The sequence below is a fragment of the Euphorbia lathyris genome, chromosome 4 (assembly GCF_963576675.1).
Source record: "Euphorbia lathyris chromosome 4, ddEupLath1.1, whole genome shotgun sequence".
In the NCBI taxonomy this organism is placed as follows: Eukaryota; Viridiplantae; Streptophyta; class Magnoliopsida; order Malpighiales; family Euphorbiaceae; genus Euphorbia; species Euphorbia lathyris.
This window is the reverse complement of record NC_088913.1, coordinates 43,702,503-43,721,941: the sequence shown is the minus strand read 5'-3', so window position 1 is coordinate 43,721,941 and position 19,439 is coordinate 43,702,503. Positions and strand designations below refer to the sequence as shown.

General features: G+C 36.3%; 2 protein-coding genes across 3 annotated transcripts; both read left to right on the top strand.

The window, feature by feature from the left end:
* The first annotated feature begins 274 nt into the window (after nt 1-274).
* Nucleotides 275-1,379, top strand: LOC136226770 (uncharacterized). The gene is made up of 3 exons (XM_066015421.1): nt 275-473; nt 550-602; nt 1,112-1,379. Exons 1-3 carry the CDS (start codon nt 383-385, stop codon nt 1,232-1,234), a joined length of 267 nt encoding a protein of 88 aa, XP_065871493.1. The 5' UTR covers nt 275-382; the 3' UTR covers nt 1,235-1,379.
* Nucleotides 1,380-13,918: 12,539 nt separating this feature from the next.
* LOC136226525 (uncharacterized) lies at nt 13,919-16,708 on the top strand. Of its 2 annotated transcripts, none has more exons than XM_066015056.1 (5): nt 13,919-14,061; nt 14,152-14,352; nt 14,419-15,330; nt 15,403-15,636; nt 15,712-16,708. In XM_066015056.1, the coding sequence occupies exons 1-5, from the start codon at nt 14,044-14,046 to the stop codon at nt 15,886-15,888; spliced, it is 1,542 nt and encodes a 513-aa protein (XP_065871128.1). In that variant the 5' UTR covers nt 13,919-14,043; the 3' UTR covers nt 15,889-16,708. The 2 variants fall into 2 exon arrangements, with proteins under 2 accessions (XP_065871128.1, XP_065871129.1); XM_066015057.1 differs by having other exon boundaries at nt 13,943-14,061; nt 14,131-14,352.
* The last annotated feature ends 2,731 nt before the right edge of the window (nt 16,709-19,439 follow it).

The window sequence follows — 19,439 nt, the reverse complement described above, 5'->3', positions numbered from 1 at the left end:
CACAAATAACCTCCTAAAATACAAAAACTGCAATATTCGTGGAGTGTGATAATCAGATCTTTGGTGTGATACGAATTTGGAGAAACGTTTTTACGGTTGCTTCAAGTACAGGGTAAAAAAATTTCCAATTTGGGGTTATGTTTTATAATTGGACAAGTTTAAGGGATAAGTTGTTACAATTGAAAGTTGGAAGGGGCAGTTGCAATATTTAGACAAGTTTAGGGGTTATTTGTGTATTAGGTCTATTCTCTATAGTATGAGCCGCTTGAGAAAAACCACAACGTTTTGGAGCTTTTGTTTTGTGAAGAAACAAATTAGTTCAGCAAATACAAAACCCTAAAACTAGAACTGGGGTAGCAGCGAAGGTGAAAAGGCAGTAACAATGACGCAGAAGGGAAATCTATTCAAAGGAAAACAAAAAAACAAAACAATTCCTCTTAATCGGCATGGCAAAGCCCCTGTTACCCGGAAAGGTATATTATTTTCTCCCTCCTAATTTTGAATTTGTTTGTTCTTTTGTTTAATTATTTCTGTTTATTGTCTTTTTAGGGAAGCGATTTGTGAAGCCATTGAAGGTTTCAAAAGAGATGGATGCTGATAGAGTAACTTCTCTTTCTCTGATAATTAGCATTCATAACCATATTTTAGTTTTTCTATTGACATAAATTTGCTCAAATATGGTTATGTTAAAATACCCAATTTGTTAATTGCTCAAAAGCATAGGTCAACTATGTGGTAGAAACCATTGAATATGAGTTCTGTTGAGCTGGGAATTATGTGATTTTGCAACCCAACCCAACCCAACCCAACCATCTTTCTTCTTTTTATCTTTCTGTTATTGAGCATGCTTAGTTAGGAAAGAGGCCTCTCTTGTATCCTTACGCCAAAGCTTTTCCATTTGTTTTTACTGTTTTAGAATCATAAACTTGGGATGGGATGGGATGGGATGATGATTGTGTCTGCAAATTTTCCTTTTTCAAATCCAAAATGATGTTCTGTTCCTAGTTCATCTTTTGTGTATCTCATTTGTCATTTCTAGTTCTTGGCATTGTTGATTTGTTCATCTCCTTTCCTTTGAGTATGTATTGATTGCTAAATGATGTGGGTGTAGGAGTTGAGCAAGTTTATAAACCAGTGCAACGAGGTGAAAACAGCAAATATTGCTAACAAAGAAGGAGGGCAGCTAAGTATTGTGAAAACACCAAAAGAATCTGCTGCGGATTCAAAGAAATAAGAATATTGGGTGAGGTATTGTCTTACCCAGTTCTTTTAATTGTGACTTTGAGCAAGCTTTTCAATTTGTTAACTTGTGTTTTGAAACAAGACTTGTGTTATGTAGTTTTATGCTGAATGAATGCACATAATAATTTGTCCCTTAACTTGCCTTCCAAATTTTAAATTTTATGTCACATGTTAACTGTTAATGTTGACATGTATTGTACTTAAAGTTCATACAACTGCTGAGATGTTGGAGTGTTTCAGGGACTACAATAAGATTTATTTTATTTAGGTTCAATGAGTCTATCAACTTTAAGGATGTCTCATTAGCCCTTTGAACTTGTTTAAAGTAAAGTAAGAGGCAATTTGGACAAGTTGAAACATGTATCACTTTAACCATGTTAAGAGGAGGGATAGTAGTTCAGTTTAAATAGGTTATGAGACTAATAGATCATAAAATTTTATGTAAGTTCAGAAGTTTAATAAGTCATTTTAAGAAAGTTCAGAAAGCCAATTAGCAAGCCTTTCATTTCTTATGTATTTGTTTGTTTGTTTGTTGAGAAAAGGTTATACTTAAATGTTGTATGAGCAGATAGAAGATAGGTTTTGGTTTACATTCAGTTTATAAATTTAATTTCAAGTTTGTAATAGGGAGGGATAAACAATCCTAACATCGAATGAGGTGATTTGAAAATTAAGATTAAGTAATGGTATATACACCTTAGGCCTGATAGCCATGTAATCGAGCTTTGGCATGTTCATGCTCGAAATGTGACGAGCTCCAACTCAATATTTTATTCGCAAATAGCTTTGCGAGTTTGTTAGCGAGCTTGTTCACGAACTTTGCTCACGAGCAACTCGTTAATTCAGTTCATGAACTTAGCTCGCAAACAACTCATTAATTATATTGATTTTTTTTTTTAACATACTACGTTGTTTTACATTTCTTCTTTATAGAAATATTATTATTAAAAAAATAATTGAACTGAGCTTGGTTCATGAACATTATAATCGAATTTCGTGTGAGTTTGTTCATGAACTCATAATAGAGCTTGTACTTTCGACTTGAGTTTCGATCGATGTAGCAATTTATTAGTAGGGAACTTATGTTTGGCTGCATTAAATTAGTAGGGGATTAACGTAAGAAATAGTCTTTGTAATGATATCCATTTCCTAGCTAGGGTCGGATGCTTACTATCACTCTTCAGTCTTCATTATATAAAACATTTGTCACTAATTTCCTATTAAGAGGTCAAATACTCCTAACCATCTATTCAAACAAATGGTTTACTCAATTTGTTATAAGTTAGCATATCCAAGATGCCCTCTTATACGACGTTTGTTAGTATAACCAATTTTATCGATATATTTTTTTTTTATGTATTATCGATTTATTACCTTATCTTAAAAGATATTTATGAACTTATCTTAAAAGATATTTATGAATAGAATCTCATTAACATCGATTTCTATTCATCACCAATTTGTAATAAGTTACAAATTAGTTATATATGATAACAAAGATTGTTTACGCATAAATATCTAGTTAATATTAGGTCCAACGTTAGAGTATAAAGAGCAGCTCATTTTGGTCTCAAGTTTGAACCGAAATCTAGTGTAAAAATTTCATTAGGTAGATACGGGTTGCTAGAAATCTATTACAAGTTCGAATCGTGCAATTCCATTGTAGATCAAGTTTGAACAATATCATCAACTAGGAAATCTATAATAACTGAACTTAGCAAAGACATGAGACCACTGTTCAAAACTAAGGCCGCCTAGACCTTCGAAATTGAGAATCCACACCATTTTCTCCGATTAGTCTCTTTTGGCCCCTATACGATTTTTTAACCGCTTGGTCACACGACAACAACGTTTACCGTTGCGCCAAGGCTCGCCCTCAACAACAACAAAAATTGAAATACTTTTAAAATATATCTATATTAGGTTATTATCTCAGCAATAATAAAAAAATTTGAACTTGTAAAATCAAATATATATATATATATTTATTTATTTATATATATATATAAAACAATGTAGAATATGCGTAATTTGGTGCGGTTCGGATTTTTTACATTTTTTTATCAAACTGAACCGAACCGAATACCGAAATAGACTTAAAATTAAAACCGATGTCGAACCGAATTGTTAAAAAACCAAACCGAAAAACTGAATTCAATCGGTTCGGTTTGGTATGCGGTTTAAACCGCACCGATGCACACCCCTAGTTTACACACCTTTAAAGATTTATGTTACAAATATACATATATTTAGATAGTATATTACATATTTTAATTGAATTTATATAACAATTTTTTTATTTACAAATAAAAAAATATAAACTTGATCCCGATTAATCCTCAAGGGCCCTGTCCTCCCAACTAGCGCCTAGTGTTTTTTTACAACCTTACCTGAAACTGAATGAGGATAACTATGAAGTATTAAAATTAAGTATGGGTTGGAAGAACAAGATGTTCTTGATGCTTTGGAGAGAGTTATGGCTGAACCTGAAGAAGATACTACTTCACAAGATAAGAGGGATAAATGGTTATTTTACGTGGGAGAATAAGGATTCCGCATCCTACATCCTCCTCCTTATTGTTTGCACAAATATGCAGGAGCTAAAACAGACTAGGGAGTTGAAGAAAGAGATATAAACTTGCGGGTTGGAAACGGAGCAAAGGTTGTTGCACTTGCAATTGGAGATTATGTCTTGACATTGCCATCTAGACTTGTAATAGAATTAAAGAACTGTTTATATGTTCCTGAGATGTCTAGAAACATTATTTCTATTAGCTGTCTTGTGGATGATGGTTTTAAAGTTTCTATAAAGGATTCAAATTTTGATTTCTATAGAGATGAGATTTTCTATTTTTAGGAATATCATTAAATGGCATTTATATATTGAATGATAAAGTTTATGTTTGCACAATCCATACAAAAGACAAATGATAGATAATTCTACTTACTTCTGGCATTATCGTCTAGGCCATATAAATAAGAGTCGCATGCTTAAGCTACATCAAGATGGGCTTATAGATCCAATTGATTGTGAATCAATGGGAACATATGAATCATGTTAAGAAGGAAAGATGACAAAGACACCCTTTAGCAATAAATGAGTGTGTGTATCATACGCTGTAGGATTAATACATTCATATGTATGCGGTCCTATGTCAGTCCAAGTAAGAGGAGGATATAGATACTTCATTAGCTTCATAGATGATCATACTAGATATGGTTATATCTATTTGATGAAGCATAAATTAGAAGCTTTTGAGAAATTCAAATGTTTCAAGAATGAAGTAGAAAATCAAACAAGAAATACTATTAAAGTATTTCGATCAGATCGAGGTGGAGAATATCTTTTAGATGATTTCCTGAATTATCTAGACAAATGTAGAATTGGATCACAATGGACTCCTCCATATACACCACAACACAATGGTGTATCCAAAAGGAGAAATCATACTCTAGTAGATATGGTATGATCTATGATGAGCATGCAATCTTCCAAATGCATTCTAGGGCTATGCCTTAGAAACTGCTCTATTTACCCTAAATTGAGTTCTCACCAAAACCGCCAGTTCTACTCCATTCGAACCGTTCATGGAAAAGAAACCCAAATTTTCATTTCGATTGCTATTGTCGCTCATTTCGATTATGAGATTTGGCAAATGGATGTGAAAACAGCTTTCCTAAATGGAAACCTACTTGATGATATATATATGATGCAATCTGAAGGTTTCACGTCGAAGGATGCAACTAAAGTTTGCAAACTTCAGAGGTCCATTTATGGACTCAAGTAAACATCTAGGAGTTGGAACAAATGTTTTGATGAAACCATAAAACAATTTGGTTTCGAGCAAAACTCCGAAGAGGCTTGTGTTTACAAGAAGTTTAGTGGGAGCTCAATTGTTTTCATTGTATTATATGTCGATGAGATATTACTAATGGAAAACGATTTAGCTATGCTGCAATTGGTGAAAGTCTAGTTATCTGGTAATTTCTCCATGAAAGACTTTGGGAGAAGAAGCTTACATCTTAGAGATTAAGATCTATAGAGATAGATCAAGAAGAGTGCTTGGACTCTCCCAATCTACATATATTGATAAGGAGTTAAAGTGCTTTAACATGCATGAATCGAAAATGGGTAACTTACCCATGCTACATGGGATTAAGTTAACTAATCATCAATGTTCAAAAACGAAAGATGATAAGAAATGCATGGCTATAATTCCTTACTCAGTGTGATTAGTTCGATCATGTATGCCATGCTCTACACAAGGCCTGATGTAGCGTTTGCATTGAGCATGACAAGTTGCTATCAAGGAAATCCAGGAAACGATCACTAGATTGCTGTCAAGAACATTCTTAAGTACTTGAGAAGGACTAAAGATATGTTCCTCGTGTATGGAGGTGGACAACTGAAAATTGAAGGGTTTCAGATGCTAGTTATCTAACAGATGAGAATGATTATAGCTCCCAAACATGATACATGTTTATCCTAAATGGGGGTTCGGTCAGTTGGAAGAGTTCCAAACAAGGAAGCGTTGCTTTCTCCTCGACCGAATTAGAGTACATCGTAGCTGTAGAAGTAGCAAACGAGACTGTTTGGATTAAGAAGTTCATGACAGAACTAGGAGTGATGCCTATCATTGTGAATCCCATTACTTTGTATTGTGATAACAATGGAGCCATTACACAAGCAGAGGACAACACTGTAAATCCGTTAACGAAGGCCTTAACCCAACGAGTTCATGATTGTCATTTGAATTCTTTAGGGATTAGTTTCAGAAACAATTGGTTTTAGTCCAAGTGGGAGATGTTGGGGTTTAGTGTCCTATAGACAATTGCTATAAGATATAAACTATTTGTAAATGAATCGTGTTGAAACACAATTTTCAAGAGTTTTTTATTCTTACAAAAATAAATTAATTAAGGAAATTAGATACCCAAAATATTAAAGTCAAAGAAATTAAATTAAAATTGATTTGAGCTGACTATGTTTGTTCATTGTATTTATTCACAAAGCTTTAAAATCAATTGATAAAGCAATGAAAGAAATGCCCATTAGTTGATCCAATAGAAGATAAAAGCCCAAAAGCAATAGAAATGGACAATTGGCATTGACTATATCACGTCCATGCTTATTCCCCAGAACTGGCATAAAGAACAAGCTACAACAACATTGTTCCCTCAACATCTTTATGGACACGCCCAAGTTAGAAAGGCGGCAGATCGTACGTCTGTTTAGTTAGAAGCGCGGCTCAAGACAAAAGAGCTCACCCTTCTACAACGGATAACTTTTCATCAAAAGAACAGAAGTTAGAGGCTGATAGTGACAGATACATTTTCCCTCCAAATGGCTAATTTCGAAATTCAAACGAAAGCTCTATTAAGCCACTACTATAAATACCCACGTAGTGAGGCGTGATGTTCACATGCCCACGTGTGAATTTTTTTCCCAATTTTACATTTTAATTATCATTATTTTAAACAATTATAATTATTATAATTATTCTAAAAAATTGTAAATATTATAATTATTAACATTATAATTTGAATTATAATTAAATAATATACATGAAGTATCAAATATGTATTAAAATGTGTTAAAACAATAAGTTTTAAAGAATTCTAAACATTAAAAAATTACAACAAGTCAATTCGTCCGGTTCCATTCTTCCATGGATCGGTGTGTGATAGATTTAAGAAAGACTGTTTACATGCCCACGTGTGAATTTGTTTTCCAATTTTACATTTTAATTATTATTATTCTAAACAATTATAAATATTATAATTAAGAAAGATTGTTCACATGTCCACGTGTGAATTTTTTTTCCCAATTTTACATTTTACTTATTATTATTCTAAACAATTATAAATATTATAATTATTCTAAAAAATTCTAAATATTTTAATTATTAACATTATAATTTGAATTATAATTATTAATAATATAATTAAATAATATATATGAAGTATCAAATATATATTAAAATATGTTAAAAAAAATAAGTTCTAAAGAATTCTAAATATTAAAAAATTACAACAAGTCAATTCGTCCGGTTCCATTCCTCTATGGATCGGTGTGTGATAGATTTAAGAAAGACTATTCACATGCCCACGTGTGAATTTTTTTTTAATTTTATATTTTAATTATTATTATTCTAAACAATTATAAATATTATAATTATTCTAAAAAATTCTAAATATTTTAATTATTAACATTATAATTTGAGTTATAATTATTAATATTATAATTAAATAATATACATAAGTATCAAATATGAAGTATCTAATCCGGACTAATTTGGTAAAGAAAAAACATAGGAAATGACTAATGATACGTAATTTTGTTCGAAAATATGTTTTATTTACGGTTGTTTATAATAAAATAGAATGATTTTAAAAAAACTGATTTTTCGGTGTCGGAGCATATGAACAATATGTCTCCACCACAGGTGGGAAGTATGAACATCACACCCCACCACAAGTGGAGGCATGTGAACAATATGCCTCCACCACATGTGGGGCGTATGAACATCACGCCCTACCACAGGTGGAGGCATGTGAATAATATGCCTCCACCACAGGTGGGGCGTATGAAATTTTCATTAACTCTTCGAATTTTTTATTTTGAGCCAGTGAACGGTAGTTTTGAGGTGTTGAGTGACCACCGGTGTTAAAAAGTGTAAAGTTTGGTGGCTATATTGTTAATAATTGAAGTTCAGTGACCACAATGTTAAAATGGTAAAGTTCAGTGGCCATGGCTGTAATTTACCCACCCTTTAACCCTAAATAAAATATAGACATTAAATATAATTATCCTTTCGTGTAATTTTATACAAACAGTTATCAACAAACAACAACAACAACATCAAAGCCTTAGTCCCGAAATGATTCGGGGTCGGCTAACATGAACCATCATATAAAACCGTGAAATCAAGTCGGATTAGCGACATAAATTCTCCCCCTCCACTCTGTCCTATCCACTACCATATTTTCCTTAATCCCCAATAAACTCATATCACTATCGATCACCCTCCTCCAAGTTTGCTTAGGTCTTCCCCTACCCCTCACCACTACATCCCTTTGCCACTCTTCAGTCCTTCTAACCGGCGCATCAAGCGCTCTTCGTCTTACATGGCCAAACCACCTTAGTCGGGTTTCCCTCATTTTATTTTCAATAGGTGTAACCCCTACTTTTGTCCTAATTATTTCATTACTCATCCGATCCTTTCTCGTATGACTACACATCCATCTCAACATACGCATCTCCGCCACCGACATCTTATGAGTGTGATAGTGTTTCACTGCCCAACACTCCGTGCCATATAACGGTGCGGGTCTGATTGCCGTGCGGTAGAATTTTCCCTTCAATCTATTTGGCATGCCAGGGTCACAAAGAAAACCCGTAGCACTCTTCCAATTTTGCCCAACCAGATTTAATCCTATGAGCAACATCTCCATCTACTTCTCCATCCGTTTGGATAATAGATCCTAAATACTGAAAGCACTCCGTTGCCTGAGCAACTCTCCCATCTAGGGTGATTGTCCCTGCCTCCCTACTCCTATCACCGCTAAACTTGCACTCTAGACATTCTGTCTTACTTCGGCTCAACTTAAAGCCTCTAGATTCTAAAGTTTGTCTGCATGGTTCCAACTTCCTCTCCACGCCTTCTTTCGCCTCATCAACTAACACAATATCATCTGCAAACAACATGCACCATGGTATACCATCTTGAAGTGAACTCGTTAGTTCATCTATAACGATGCCAAAAAGAAATGGGCTTAATGCAGAACCTTGATGCACTCCAATCGTAATAGGGAACTCTTCAGTCTTCCCAACACCGGTGCGTACACTCGTGCATGCTCCCTCATACATGTCCTTTATGATGTCAACATATTTTCGCGAAATGTCTTTCCTTATTAAGGCCCACCAAAGTACTTCCCTTGGTACCTTATCATATGCCTTCTCCAAGTCAATGAAAACCATATGCAAGTCTTTTTTCTTATTTCGACAGTGCTCCATTAATTGTCTCATTAGATGGATGACTTCCATAGTTGATCTTCCTGGCATAAAGCCAAACTGGTTTTCCGAGATCTTCACCGTCCTCTTTAGCCTTTGTTCGATCACTCGCTCCCACAGTTTCATAGTGTGACTCATTAATTTGATTCCTCAATAGTTGGCACAATCTTGGAAATCGCCTTTGTTCTTATACAATGGGATTAAGATACTTTTCCTCCATTCGGATGGCATCTTATTGTTTCTCCAAATTTTGTTGAAGAACGTCGTCAACCATTCGATTCCTCTCTCTCCCAAACATCTCCAAATCTCAATAGGGATGCCATCAGGTCCTACTGCTTTCTTCAATCTCATGAGGGATACTTATATCTCCTACCTCTTGTCCGCGATCTCCATTAAATAAGTTATCAAAATAGGACCTCCATCGTTCCTTGATATCCTTATTTCCAACTAGGACTTTTTGGTTCACATCCTTCACACATTTAACTTTTCCGAGATCTCGCGTCTTCCTATCTCTCATCCGAGCAATTCTATATATGTCTCTTTCCCCTTCTTTCGTATCCAATCTTGTGTACAGATCCCGATTCACCTTTGCTCTAGCATCTCATATGACCTTCTTTACTTCCCTTTTAGCCTCTTTGTACTTTTCGTAGTTCTCATCACTCCTGCACTTCCCTAATATTTTATAGGATTCTCTCTTACTCTTTACTGCTTGTCGTACTTCTTCTGTCCACCAAGATGTGTCCTTACCTGGTGGCATGCTACCTTTAGATTCTCCTAAAACTTCCTTCGCTACTTCCCTTATACTATGCTTTATCTTAGTCCATATCGAATCTATATCTAAATCCATATTACAAGTCCAAATATCTTTTTTGGCCATCTCATCCATAAATTTTTGTTGATTCTCCGCTTGCAGTTTCCACCACTTAATCTTAGTCTCCACTTGTGGTGTTCGTTTTCTCATACATCTCCTACTTCGAAAGTCAAGCACCACTACTCTATGTTGGGTTATCGTACTCTCACCAGGGATCACCTTACAATCAATATAACTCTTTCTCCAAGAACTCCTTACTAGGAAGAAGTCAATTTGGCTCGCATTACCGCCACTCCGATAGGTCACTAAGTGGGATGTTCTTTTCATAAACCATGTGTTCATGATACTCAAGTCATAGGCTGATGTGAATTCCAAGATATAATTTCCTGCTTCATTTTTATCTCCAAAACCATACCCTCCATGAACACTCTCAAACCCATCTCGCCTAAACCCTACGTGTCCATTGAGATCACCACCTAGTACCATCTTTTCATCGCTAGGAACCTGTTGCACCACTTCCACCAAGTCCTCCCAAAAAGCTTGTCTTATAGAGACATCTAATCCTATTTGTGGCGCATATGCACTTATGACATTCACAACCTCATCTCCTATCACAAGCTTAACACTCATAATTCTATCACTCTTCCTAGACACCGCTACTACATCATCAATATACTCCATATCAATAAGAATACCTACTCCATTTCTACCCTTATCCTTTCCTGAGTATCACAATTTATAACCCCAAGGAGCTATCTCTCTAGCCTTGGCTCCAACGCACTTGGTTTCTTGTAGGCACATTATACTTATTCTCCTCCTCTTCATAACATCTACAATTTCAACTAATTTTCTTGTCAAAGAGCTTATGTTCCATGTCCCAAAGCGTAACCTATTACCCCTACCCCTACCATTACCGTTACCATGGACTAGCTTATTTACCCGCAACCCTTACATATTTGACACCGCCCCCGGGTCCTAGGGTGGCGCGCCGCTTTGGGGCGACGACCTAGCAACCCTTGCATATTTTTCACTACACCCGGGTCTAAGAAGTGCAACGCGTCGCTGAGTAGGGAACGCCCCCACGATATTTATATTCTGGTTCATGTCAAAAGATGTGGCTAAGTTTTACGCTGGCCGCCACAAACCTACCACAACCCTCCTCCTTTGTCCGGGCTTGGGACCGACTGTAAATGCCACCAAGTGACCCTCACAGGCGGAGTTACAAATAGTTATCAACAATCAACTAAATTTTACCAAATAAATTTATCCTGCGAGTCAAATCAGCTAGTAAAAAAATAAGGGTAAATTTCAAATAAAAGCCATGTGGTTTCACTAATTTTCAGATAAAGGACTGTGGTTTACTTTTTGTCAAAACGAGGATTGGGGTAAATTTTATCAATGGTGTATAACCTTTGTCCAATTTCACACTTTGGTGTACAACCTTTAATTTGTCTCACTAATATGTACGAACTTATAGGTGACCTCCCACTATGGTGTACAGCAGGTAAAAATGACCGGTCAATACTCAGTCAACGCGCCACCTCAACTTTGACCGGTCAAAAAGTCAAAAAAATTCAACCATTTAATATAAAATTACTTCTATGTCCCTATCTCTATATCTATTCATCTTCTTCCTTTCCTTTCTTCTATATCTTCAAATTTCTCTAAGTAACAGAGCCTTAGTTGGAAAACTGGTAAATCTTTAAACTTGTGATGGTGTTTATGCTGGAGAATTAGGGATTGCTAAAGAATTGGGGAAATTAACCCAATTGCAAAAACTTGTTGTAAAACGAGTTACTGAAGATCATGCTTCTGAGCTTTCTGCAGCTATTATGAAAATGGAGAATCTTGTTTCCCTTTCATTAGAAGCAGAGGAAGCAGATCAAGTTCGAGTCTTTTGCCGGAATTTGAAGCCTTTTCTCCTTCGCCTCTTATTGAAGAGGTGATTTTATCAGGTGGGTTAATTGAAATCCTAATTGGGTTTTCGCCATTAGAGAACTGAAAATACTGAGTTTATCGGATTCTAATTTGTTGAATTCGATTTCAATGCTTCAATTTCTTGGGAAGCATCTTGCTCTCTACAATGCCTGCAAGATGAAGATTATTGGTAGAGAATTTTGCGAGAATGGTGGTTTTCCGAAACTGGAAAGTCTGAATGTTTTAACACTTGAAGAATTGAGCTTGATGCCATCGTATAATAATTTAGGAAGAAGATTGAAAGGTGAAGAGAATTACCGGGGCGTTTGATATTCTATTGGGATAGGGATAAGGATAAAAATATGATAGGGACAAGGATAAATTGTTGGGATAAGGATAAAAATATGATAGTCGAGAATTATTATTCAATGTTTGGTACGTGGGATTGGGATAGGGATAAAATAATACATTTTACTATTTTAACCTTATTTAAACTACATAACATTAATTTGAGGGATAAGATGGACTTTTCCATCCTATTAAAATCGCAGGAGCTTATCCCACCTCCTTATACCACCCCCCTCCTAGGTATAGGATTTGAGGGATAAGAGACTTATCCCTCCTCTGTCTCACTCTTCTATCTCCCAAACAAACACGGGATAACTTATCTCGTATTTTTTATCCCTATCTCACCTCCTATATCCCTTCTAATAAACACCCCGTACAAGATCAAGCACATTCCCAATGTTATAATTCGTGATCTATATTGAACACTTTCACCATTTTCTTTTCTTTTTTCTTTTGAGTTTTTGATTTTTTTTAAGAAATAAAATTGATATTAAGTGTTTTGATTTTAATTTTTTTTTTTTACTTTTTGACCGGTCAAAGCTGAGGTGGCGCGTTGACCGAGCATTTTTACCTGTTGTACACCGTAGTGGGAGGTCACCTATAAGTTCGTACATATTAGTGAGACAAATTGAAGGTTATATACCAAAGTGTGAAATGAGGCAAATGTTGTACATCATTGATGAAATTTACCCCAAGGATTGAGGTTTTCAACTTTAGCAAAATAAGGACTTTTTCGATTGATACTATTAAAATCACCATTGACGACTTCAAAAATGACATATTTTAAGAACTACTAATATTTTAAGCAACTTTAATTTTTCAACTTTTTTATTTTAAGATTATTTAGATGATGTTTGGTAAAGAGAGAGAAAGTTAATGTTTAGAAAGAGAAAGTTCCAAAAAAGATGATTTTTGAAAATCGAAAATGTAGTTCCATAAAAAATATGACATTGAACAACTTTAATTCTTGAAAATTTTCATTTTCAGGATGTTAAAGATGGTTTTAATAGCATTAATCCAAGTGTGAAACCTCAATCATCGTTTTGATAAAAAGTAAACCACAGTTCTTTATCTGAAAATTAATGAAACCACATGGGTTTTATTTGAAATTTACAAAAAAAAAAAAAAAAAAAAAAAGAAAAAATCACCTATGAGCTAATGAAATTAGTTGACAAACAAAACATTAATTATTATTTTAAAATAATAATACAAGATTAAAGTATGGGTTTTGGCAAGTGGATGGCAATAAAAGAGGTGAGGGAAACCCTAATGGCAATGGCATGAAAGGAAAAGAAAGGCTTCAAAACAAAAGACACATGTGTCCCTTTTTCATTTTATATTGTTTGTAGTTTCCTACACGACCTGTATTCCTTTACAAAGTCAAATCAAGTCTCCCCATATCTCATCCGTTCATCATATCCTTTTCCATTTTCTTACCCTGCATGTCACATACACGGAACTTACAATCTTCCACGTGCTTTGTCCTTCCCTGACACACTTTCACTCCCATTGGTGCGTCCAATTCACACGAATACGAAGCGCGTTGATATTACATCCTACAAAATGTATTTTAAAAGAAAAAGTCCGTTAGCCACCACCTAATTAATTCAGAATTACAAAATCCAACAACAGTTTTATCACTTTTCATTACATCACTTTTATCTCAGCCATCACCGTCGCCGCCGCCACCGTCTCCGTCTCCGTCTCCACCATGGGGGCTACAGAACCTGTAAGAGAACCATATAATTTGTGTTTCTCAAATTTTTGTTCCTTGTACAGCTGATAATTTAATTAACAGTTTCAATAATGTGCTGTTTAGGAGGTGCAGAGGGAGCATGAGAGAGAAGAAGAAGAAGAAAAAGTAAATGTTGATGATGAAAATCAAAGAAATTTGAATATTTCGATGATGCAAAGATTAAACCCATCAAACCCATTGAGACTTGTAATTAATAGTTCTACTAGAGTTGCTACTCCTTCTCCTTCACAAACATCTCTTCCTCGCTCTACACCTACTCCACAAGTAAGTTTTTCCCAAAAACAAATCTCAATTTAGGCAATTAGTACTAATGTTAATTTTGTTGAGCAGACCACAACCACAACAATGAATTCAAGGAAGTACACCAACAAAATATCTCTGTTTGTATTTGTGATCCACATGATATTAGCAATTGGGCTAGTAAGTTTTCTTATATACAAGGCAATTCAAGGACTTGTGGAAGCATCAGATTCAATTAAAAGAAAAGAAAAAAGGGTATTGAAGTATTTCCTCCCTCAAGTTGAAGCAGCATCTCTATTGAGTGTTACTCTTGCTATAGTATGGCAAAAGGCAGTTAGAGTATGGCCAACGTTCATGATTCATTTCATATTGTGGAGTTGTTTCTTCATGTCTTTATCTTCTGGAATTCTCTTGATTTGCTTCCAAAAAGCTCCCACTGATGCTCTTGGTGTTTGCCTTATTGCCTTTGCTATTGGTAATGGTTTATATGCTTGTTGGGTTAATCAGAGAATCAAATTTTCAACTAAAATCTTGATTAAATCGATTGAACCTGTTCCCAAATTCGGTGACTTAAACGATCCTACTTACTGGATGCTTGGGGTTGGATTCTTGTGGATGTCTCTATGGATTTTCGCTGTCCTTGGAGCTTTGAATTTTTACTTTCCACCATTGATCATTGTTTTATTAGGATTCAGCTTGGCTTGGACAACAGAGGTTATGAGGAATGTAGTTAATTTGACAGTTAGTAGAGTGATTTCTCTGTATTATCTGAGAGGAATGCAAGCTAGTACTCAATTTTGTTTCCAAAGAGCTCTGACTAGGAACCTTGGAAGTGCTTGTCTAGGATCTGTATTTGTTCCAACCATTGAGGCATTGAGAATTGTTGCAAGAGGGTTGAATTTGCTCGAGGGAGAGGATGAATTCATGTTTTCATGTGCTCATTGTTGTCTTGGAGTAATGAACTCTATCTTCAAATATGGCAATGGCTGGGCCTTTGTACAGGTAAACATTGTTGTTGCGTTTGCCTTGAATGCTACTTTTCAGTATGTTAAAAGAGAATGAGTTTTATTGCAGATAGGTGCATATGGAAAGGGGTTTGTGCAGGCATCACAAGACATTTGGGCACTCTTTGAAAGACAAGAAATGGAAGAGATTGTTGATTCAGACATTACAAGTTCAATTTGTTTTCTAGCTGGAGTATGCAGTGGATCCATTTGTGTAATTGTTGTGGCTGCTTGGACTGCTAAAGTTCATCAATCCTTTACAGCTACCCTCTCCCTTCTAGCATTCTTCATTGGATACCTTATGGTTAGTTGACCAAACATTAACAATTGGCTATTTTTATAATCTTAGCAGTTTATTACTTTGAATGTGATTTGGCAGACAAGGATAGCAATGGCATTGCCTCATGCCTGTGTAAGCTGCTACTATGTTTGCTATGCAGAAAATCCTGACAGCAGATTGTTTGATAAAACCATCAGAGAACGTCAGGATTTGATCAAATCGGGCCGTGATGTGGTGGTTCCGACGCCACGAGTACCCCGTCGCTTTACAACATAGCTATAGCTAATGGAAAAGGGCTCACAATTTGTCTAGTAGTGCTCCAAGGACTGCTCTGCTTCTTATGATGAATTATTGCTGCTGAACCCAACTGGACACTTGTGTATATTATTGCATATACTTTTAGGATATTCCATCACTCACTCTTTTTTTTTTGGTAATTAATTTATTAGTCCCTATATTTTGACAAAACACACTGTTTAGTCCCTGTATTTTCAAAAACACACACTAAAGTCCCTAACGTTTTTCTCGGTGAACTGTTTAGTCCCTAATGTTTTTCTTGGTGAACTGTTTAGTCCCTGCCGTTAGACTCTCATGAAGATTCTGTTAGTCAATTTGGATTTGTGTTCTTCTTTTCCTTTATTTTGCTTTCCTTTAAACTCTAATGCATCTGAAATCAACTTTGAGTGTTCTTGTTCTTAATTTTCTTCTTAATCGTTCAAATTCGTAAGCGTTGAGTCTGTTCTTTTTATTGTTCTCCATGCAAATAGCTTCTTCTTCTAAATTGGATTACTCTTCTGAAGTTTGAAGGTAAATAGTAAAGGGTAATTTAGTCATTTCCGAAGTCATAAACGGTAAAAAATGTAACAAACAGACGGAAGGACTAAACAGTTCACTGAGAAAAAGGTTAGGGATCTTATCATGTGTTTTTGAAAATACAGGGACTAAACAGTGTGTTTTGTCAAAATATAGGGACTAATAAATTAATTACTTTTTTTTTTAAAATATAATCCATTATTTAATTTAATTGTCTTCCTGGGTTGTAATGGACACTTTCTTTCTTATCTTAATAAAGAATTGAATTTCAATAGGCAATGTACACACTTTGAGCACCTTCAACAACCTTATATCATTAGAAGCCTTTCTATCATCTTTGTTATTAATAGTTAGTGTCTTTTTATTTCATTTTTTTTATTAATAATTTATCATTGAAGAGTCTCCTTTCCTATTGTTCTAACTGTCGGTAAATATAACAATAATCAATAATGTTAATGATAAAATAATAAATAAGGAGTGAATATAAAAAGTATTGTTGAAAAATAATTTGTATTAGTTAGTCTTAAGTCACTAAAAACCAACCAATTGAGGAGCCCTATCATGAGGAGATTTTACCCTGCGGCGGCACCAAACTGCAGTTAGGGTTTCTTGCCGAATTTCTGGTTATCTTTTCCGGCGTCAGTCCGGCTCACTAGACACATTGAAATACAGCTACGTAAAATGGAGGGGATTGAGAAACAATGGAGCAGAATGAAGCTGACGGATATAGAGGAAGAGACAATTTCGTTAGAAAGCGAAATTGGGAATAGAAGAGTAGACAACTCCAAAAAGGTGATCGGGAGATTAATATCAGCAAAGCCTCCGAACATCAGAGCTATGGCTAACGCGTTCAACGCAGTGTGGAGAACTCAGAAGGGGTTTAAGATTAATGAGAGTGGCGATGGGCTATTCATTATCGAATTCCAATCAACTAAGGATAAAGAGAAGGTCCTAGTCGAATCACATTGGCACTATGATAGGCACCTGGTCGTCCTAGCGGACATTGAGGGAATCTCTCAAATCTCGAAGCTGAACCTGAACAGGTGTGAGTTCTGGATTCGGATGATTGATATCCCGTTGGAGTGGAGAAACTCTGGATTAATTGCTAAGCTAGCAAGTAGGGTTGGAGAGGTGGTCGATATAGACGAAACCAACATGGAGATGACAGCGAAGTATGTCAGGGTAAGGGTCAGTCTCGACATAACCAAATCACTTATCCGGGGAATTAAAGTTCAACATACTAAAAACGAAATAATTTGGATCTCTCTGAAGTACGAGAAGCTTCCTAATTTCTGCTATCGTTGTGGAATCATCGGGCATGTGTTTGATGATTGTGAGTCGGAGGATGTATCAGAGGAGCTAGATGAATGGCCGTATGACCCGAGTATGCGGGCTACACCGTCCAGGATTCGGGTTTATAACTGTGGATTTAACGAGCGAAGGCAGACTGAGCCGCCAAAAAGCCGCAGCACTGCTCGGAAACTATTTGAAGATGAATCTGACGAAAGTACGACTAGAAGTGCAGAAGTGGGCGAGCAGCTAGTTAAGAAAGTGAGGGAGGAAGAATCACAACACCAAAATCTCAGCAGTTCGAAGTGTAAAAACGCGACCAGGAAGGGGGTCCAGAATGAGGGGTCGGCATTACCGGAGGAGGACCTTGGGGACGAACTGCTAGCCCAGGAGCCCATAGAAACAGACATTATGCAGCAACACAATGCTGTGATTCTGCAGCAGGCAAAAGTTAGCAGCGAGGTGCTTGCAAAAGGCAAAGGTATTGGATCCCCCAAACTTCAGAAAAAATTCAAATATAAACAGGCTGCCAGACAGATCAACAGAGAACACGTGCAGAGGGTAAATGTCAACCTGGAGAATGAATTACAAAAAAGGAAACGGGACTGCAACCAGGACAGTACGGACAATGAAACAGTAACAAGGATGAAAAAAGCTAAAAGCGATGCTAGAGACCAGAGGGTGGGTGCCGTTGATCGGGCCCATCCTATACTATGAAAATCCTCAGTTGGAATGTCCAAGGGATGGGCAATCCTTGGACTTTCCGTACACTACAACGCTTGATTAACAACAATTGCCCAGACGTGTTCTTCCTAATGGAAACTAGACTGAGGAAGAATGATCACAGTAAGCTTTATCATTGTTTTAGCAATTTCAATTTTTTCTTCATTGATCCTGTGGGCCTGAGTGGTGGGCTGATTCTGGGATGGAACAAGGATCTAGATTTACGCATCTTGAACTATTCAAACCACTGTCTTTATTTCACGCTGCACCTAAATGAATTGAGTTGGAGGAATCTAGCGGTTTATGGGTGGCCTGAAAAGCATAATAAAAAGTTGACATGGGAATTGATTAACCATTTTGGGTCGCTGGATACCCTACCGTTGGTCTGCTTTGGGGACTTTAATGAAATATTATGGATGTCGGAGAAAAAAGGGGGACTAATTAGGGACAATTCTGACATGCAATGCTTTCATGATTGCCTTGAACAGTGTAACCTGGTGGATGTTAACAGTGCATGATCTCTATATACATGGCATAACAAACGGGCCGGAACTGACGCTGTTTGGGAAAGACTTGATAGAGTTGTAGCAACGCCTGAATGGCTTACACTATTCCCCAATCTCGAAGTCAAAGTGCTTCCGCGATTATCCTCAGATCACAACCCGCTCCTGCTCGACACAAACGGACTAAACGGAAGATGGCGGAGACAGAGACAATTCCGGTTCGAGGCCTACTGGGCAGCGGACAGTAGCTGCAAATCACTAATTGCCGCAAAATGGAATGAATTGACGGGCAGCCAACAGGTTCAGAGTAAAATCCAATCGGTTGCCGAGGCGCTAACAGAATGGAACCGGGAGAAATTCGAAAACGTCAGGAAAAGACTGGCTTCTGAAATACAGCAGCTAGAAGGGATTCAGCGTCGGGCTGACCCGCAGCTCTTTGAAACCGAGCAGGACCTGTCCAATTCGATTAAAGAGCTGCAAAGGATTGAGGAATGTAAA

Coding starts and splice junctions, on each gene's coding strand:
- LOC136226770 (XM_066015421.1), top strand. CDS start 383: ATGACGCAGAAGGGAAATCTATTCAAAGGAAAACAAAAAAACAAAACA. Junction 474..549: donor AGCCCCTGTTACCCGGAAAG/GTATATTATTTT, acceptor TTGTCTTTTTAG/GGAAGCGATTTGTGAAGCCA. Junction 603..1,111: donor AAGAGATGGATGCTGATAGA/GTAACTTCTCTT, acceptor ATGTGGGTGTAG/GAGTTGAGCAAGTTTATAAA.
- LOC136226525 (XM_066015056.1), top strand. Junction 14,353..14,418: donor GCTCTACACCTACTCCACAA/GTAAGTTTTTCC, acceptor TTTGTTGAGCAG/ACCACAACCACAACAATGAA. Junction 15,637..15,711: donor TCTTCATTGGATACCTTATG/GTTAGTTGACCA, acceptor GTGATTTGGCAG/ACAAGGATAGCAATGGCATT.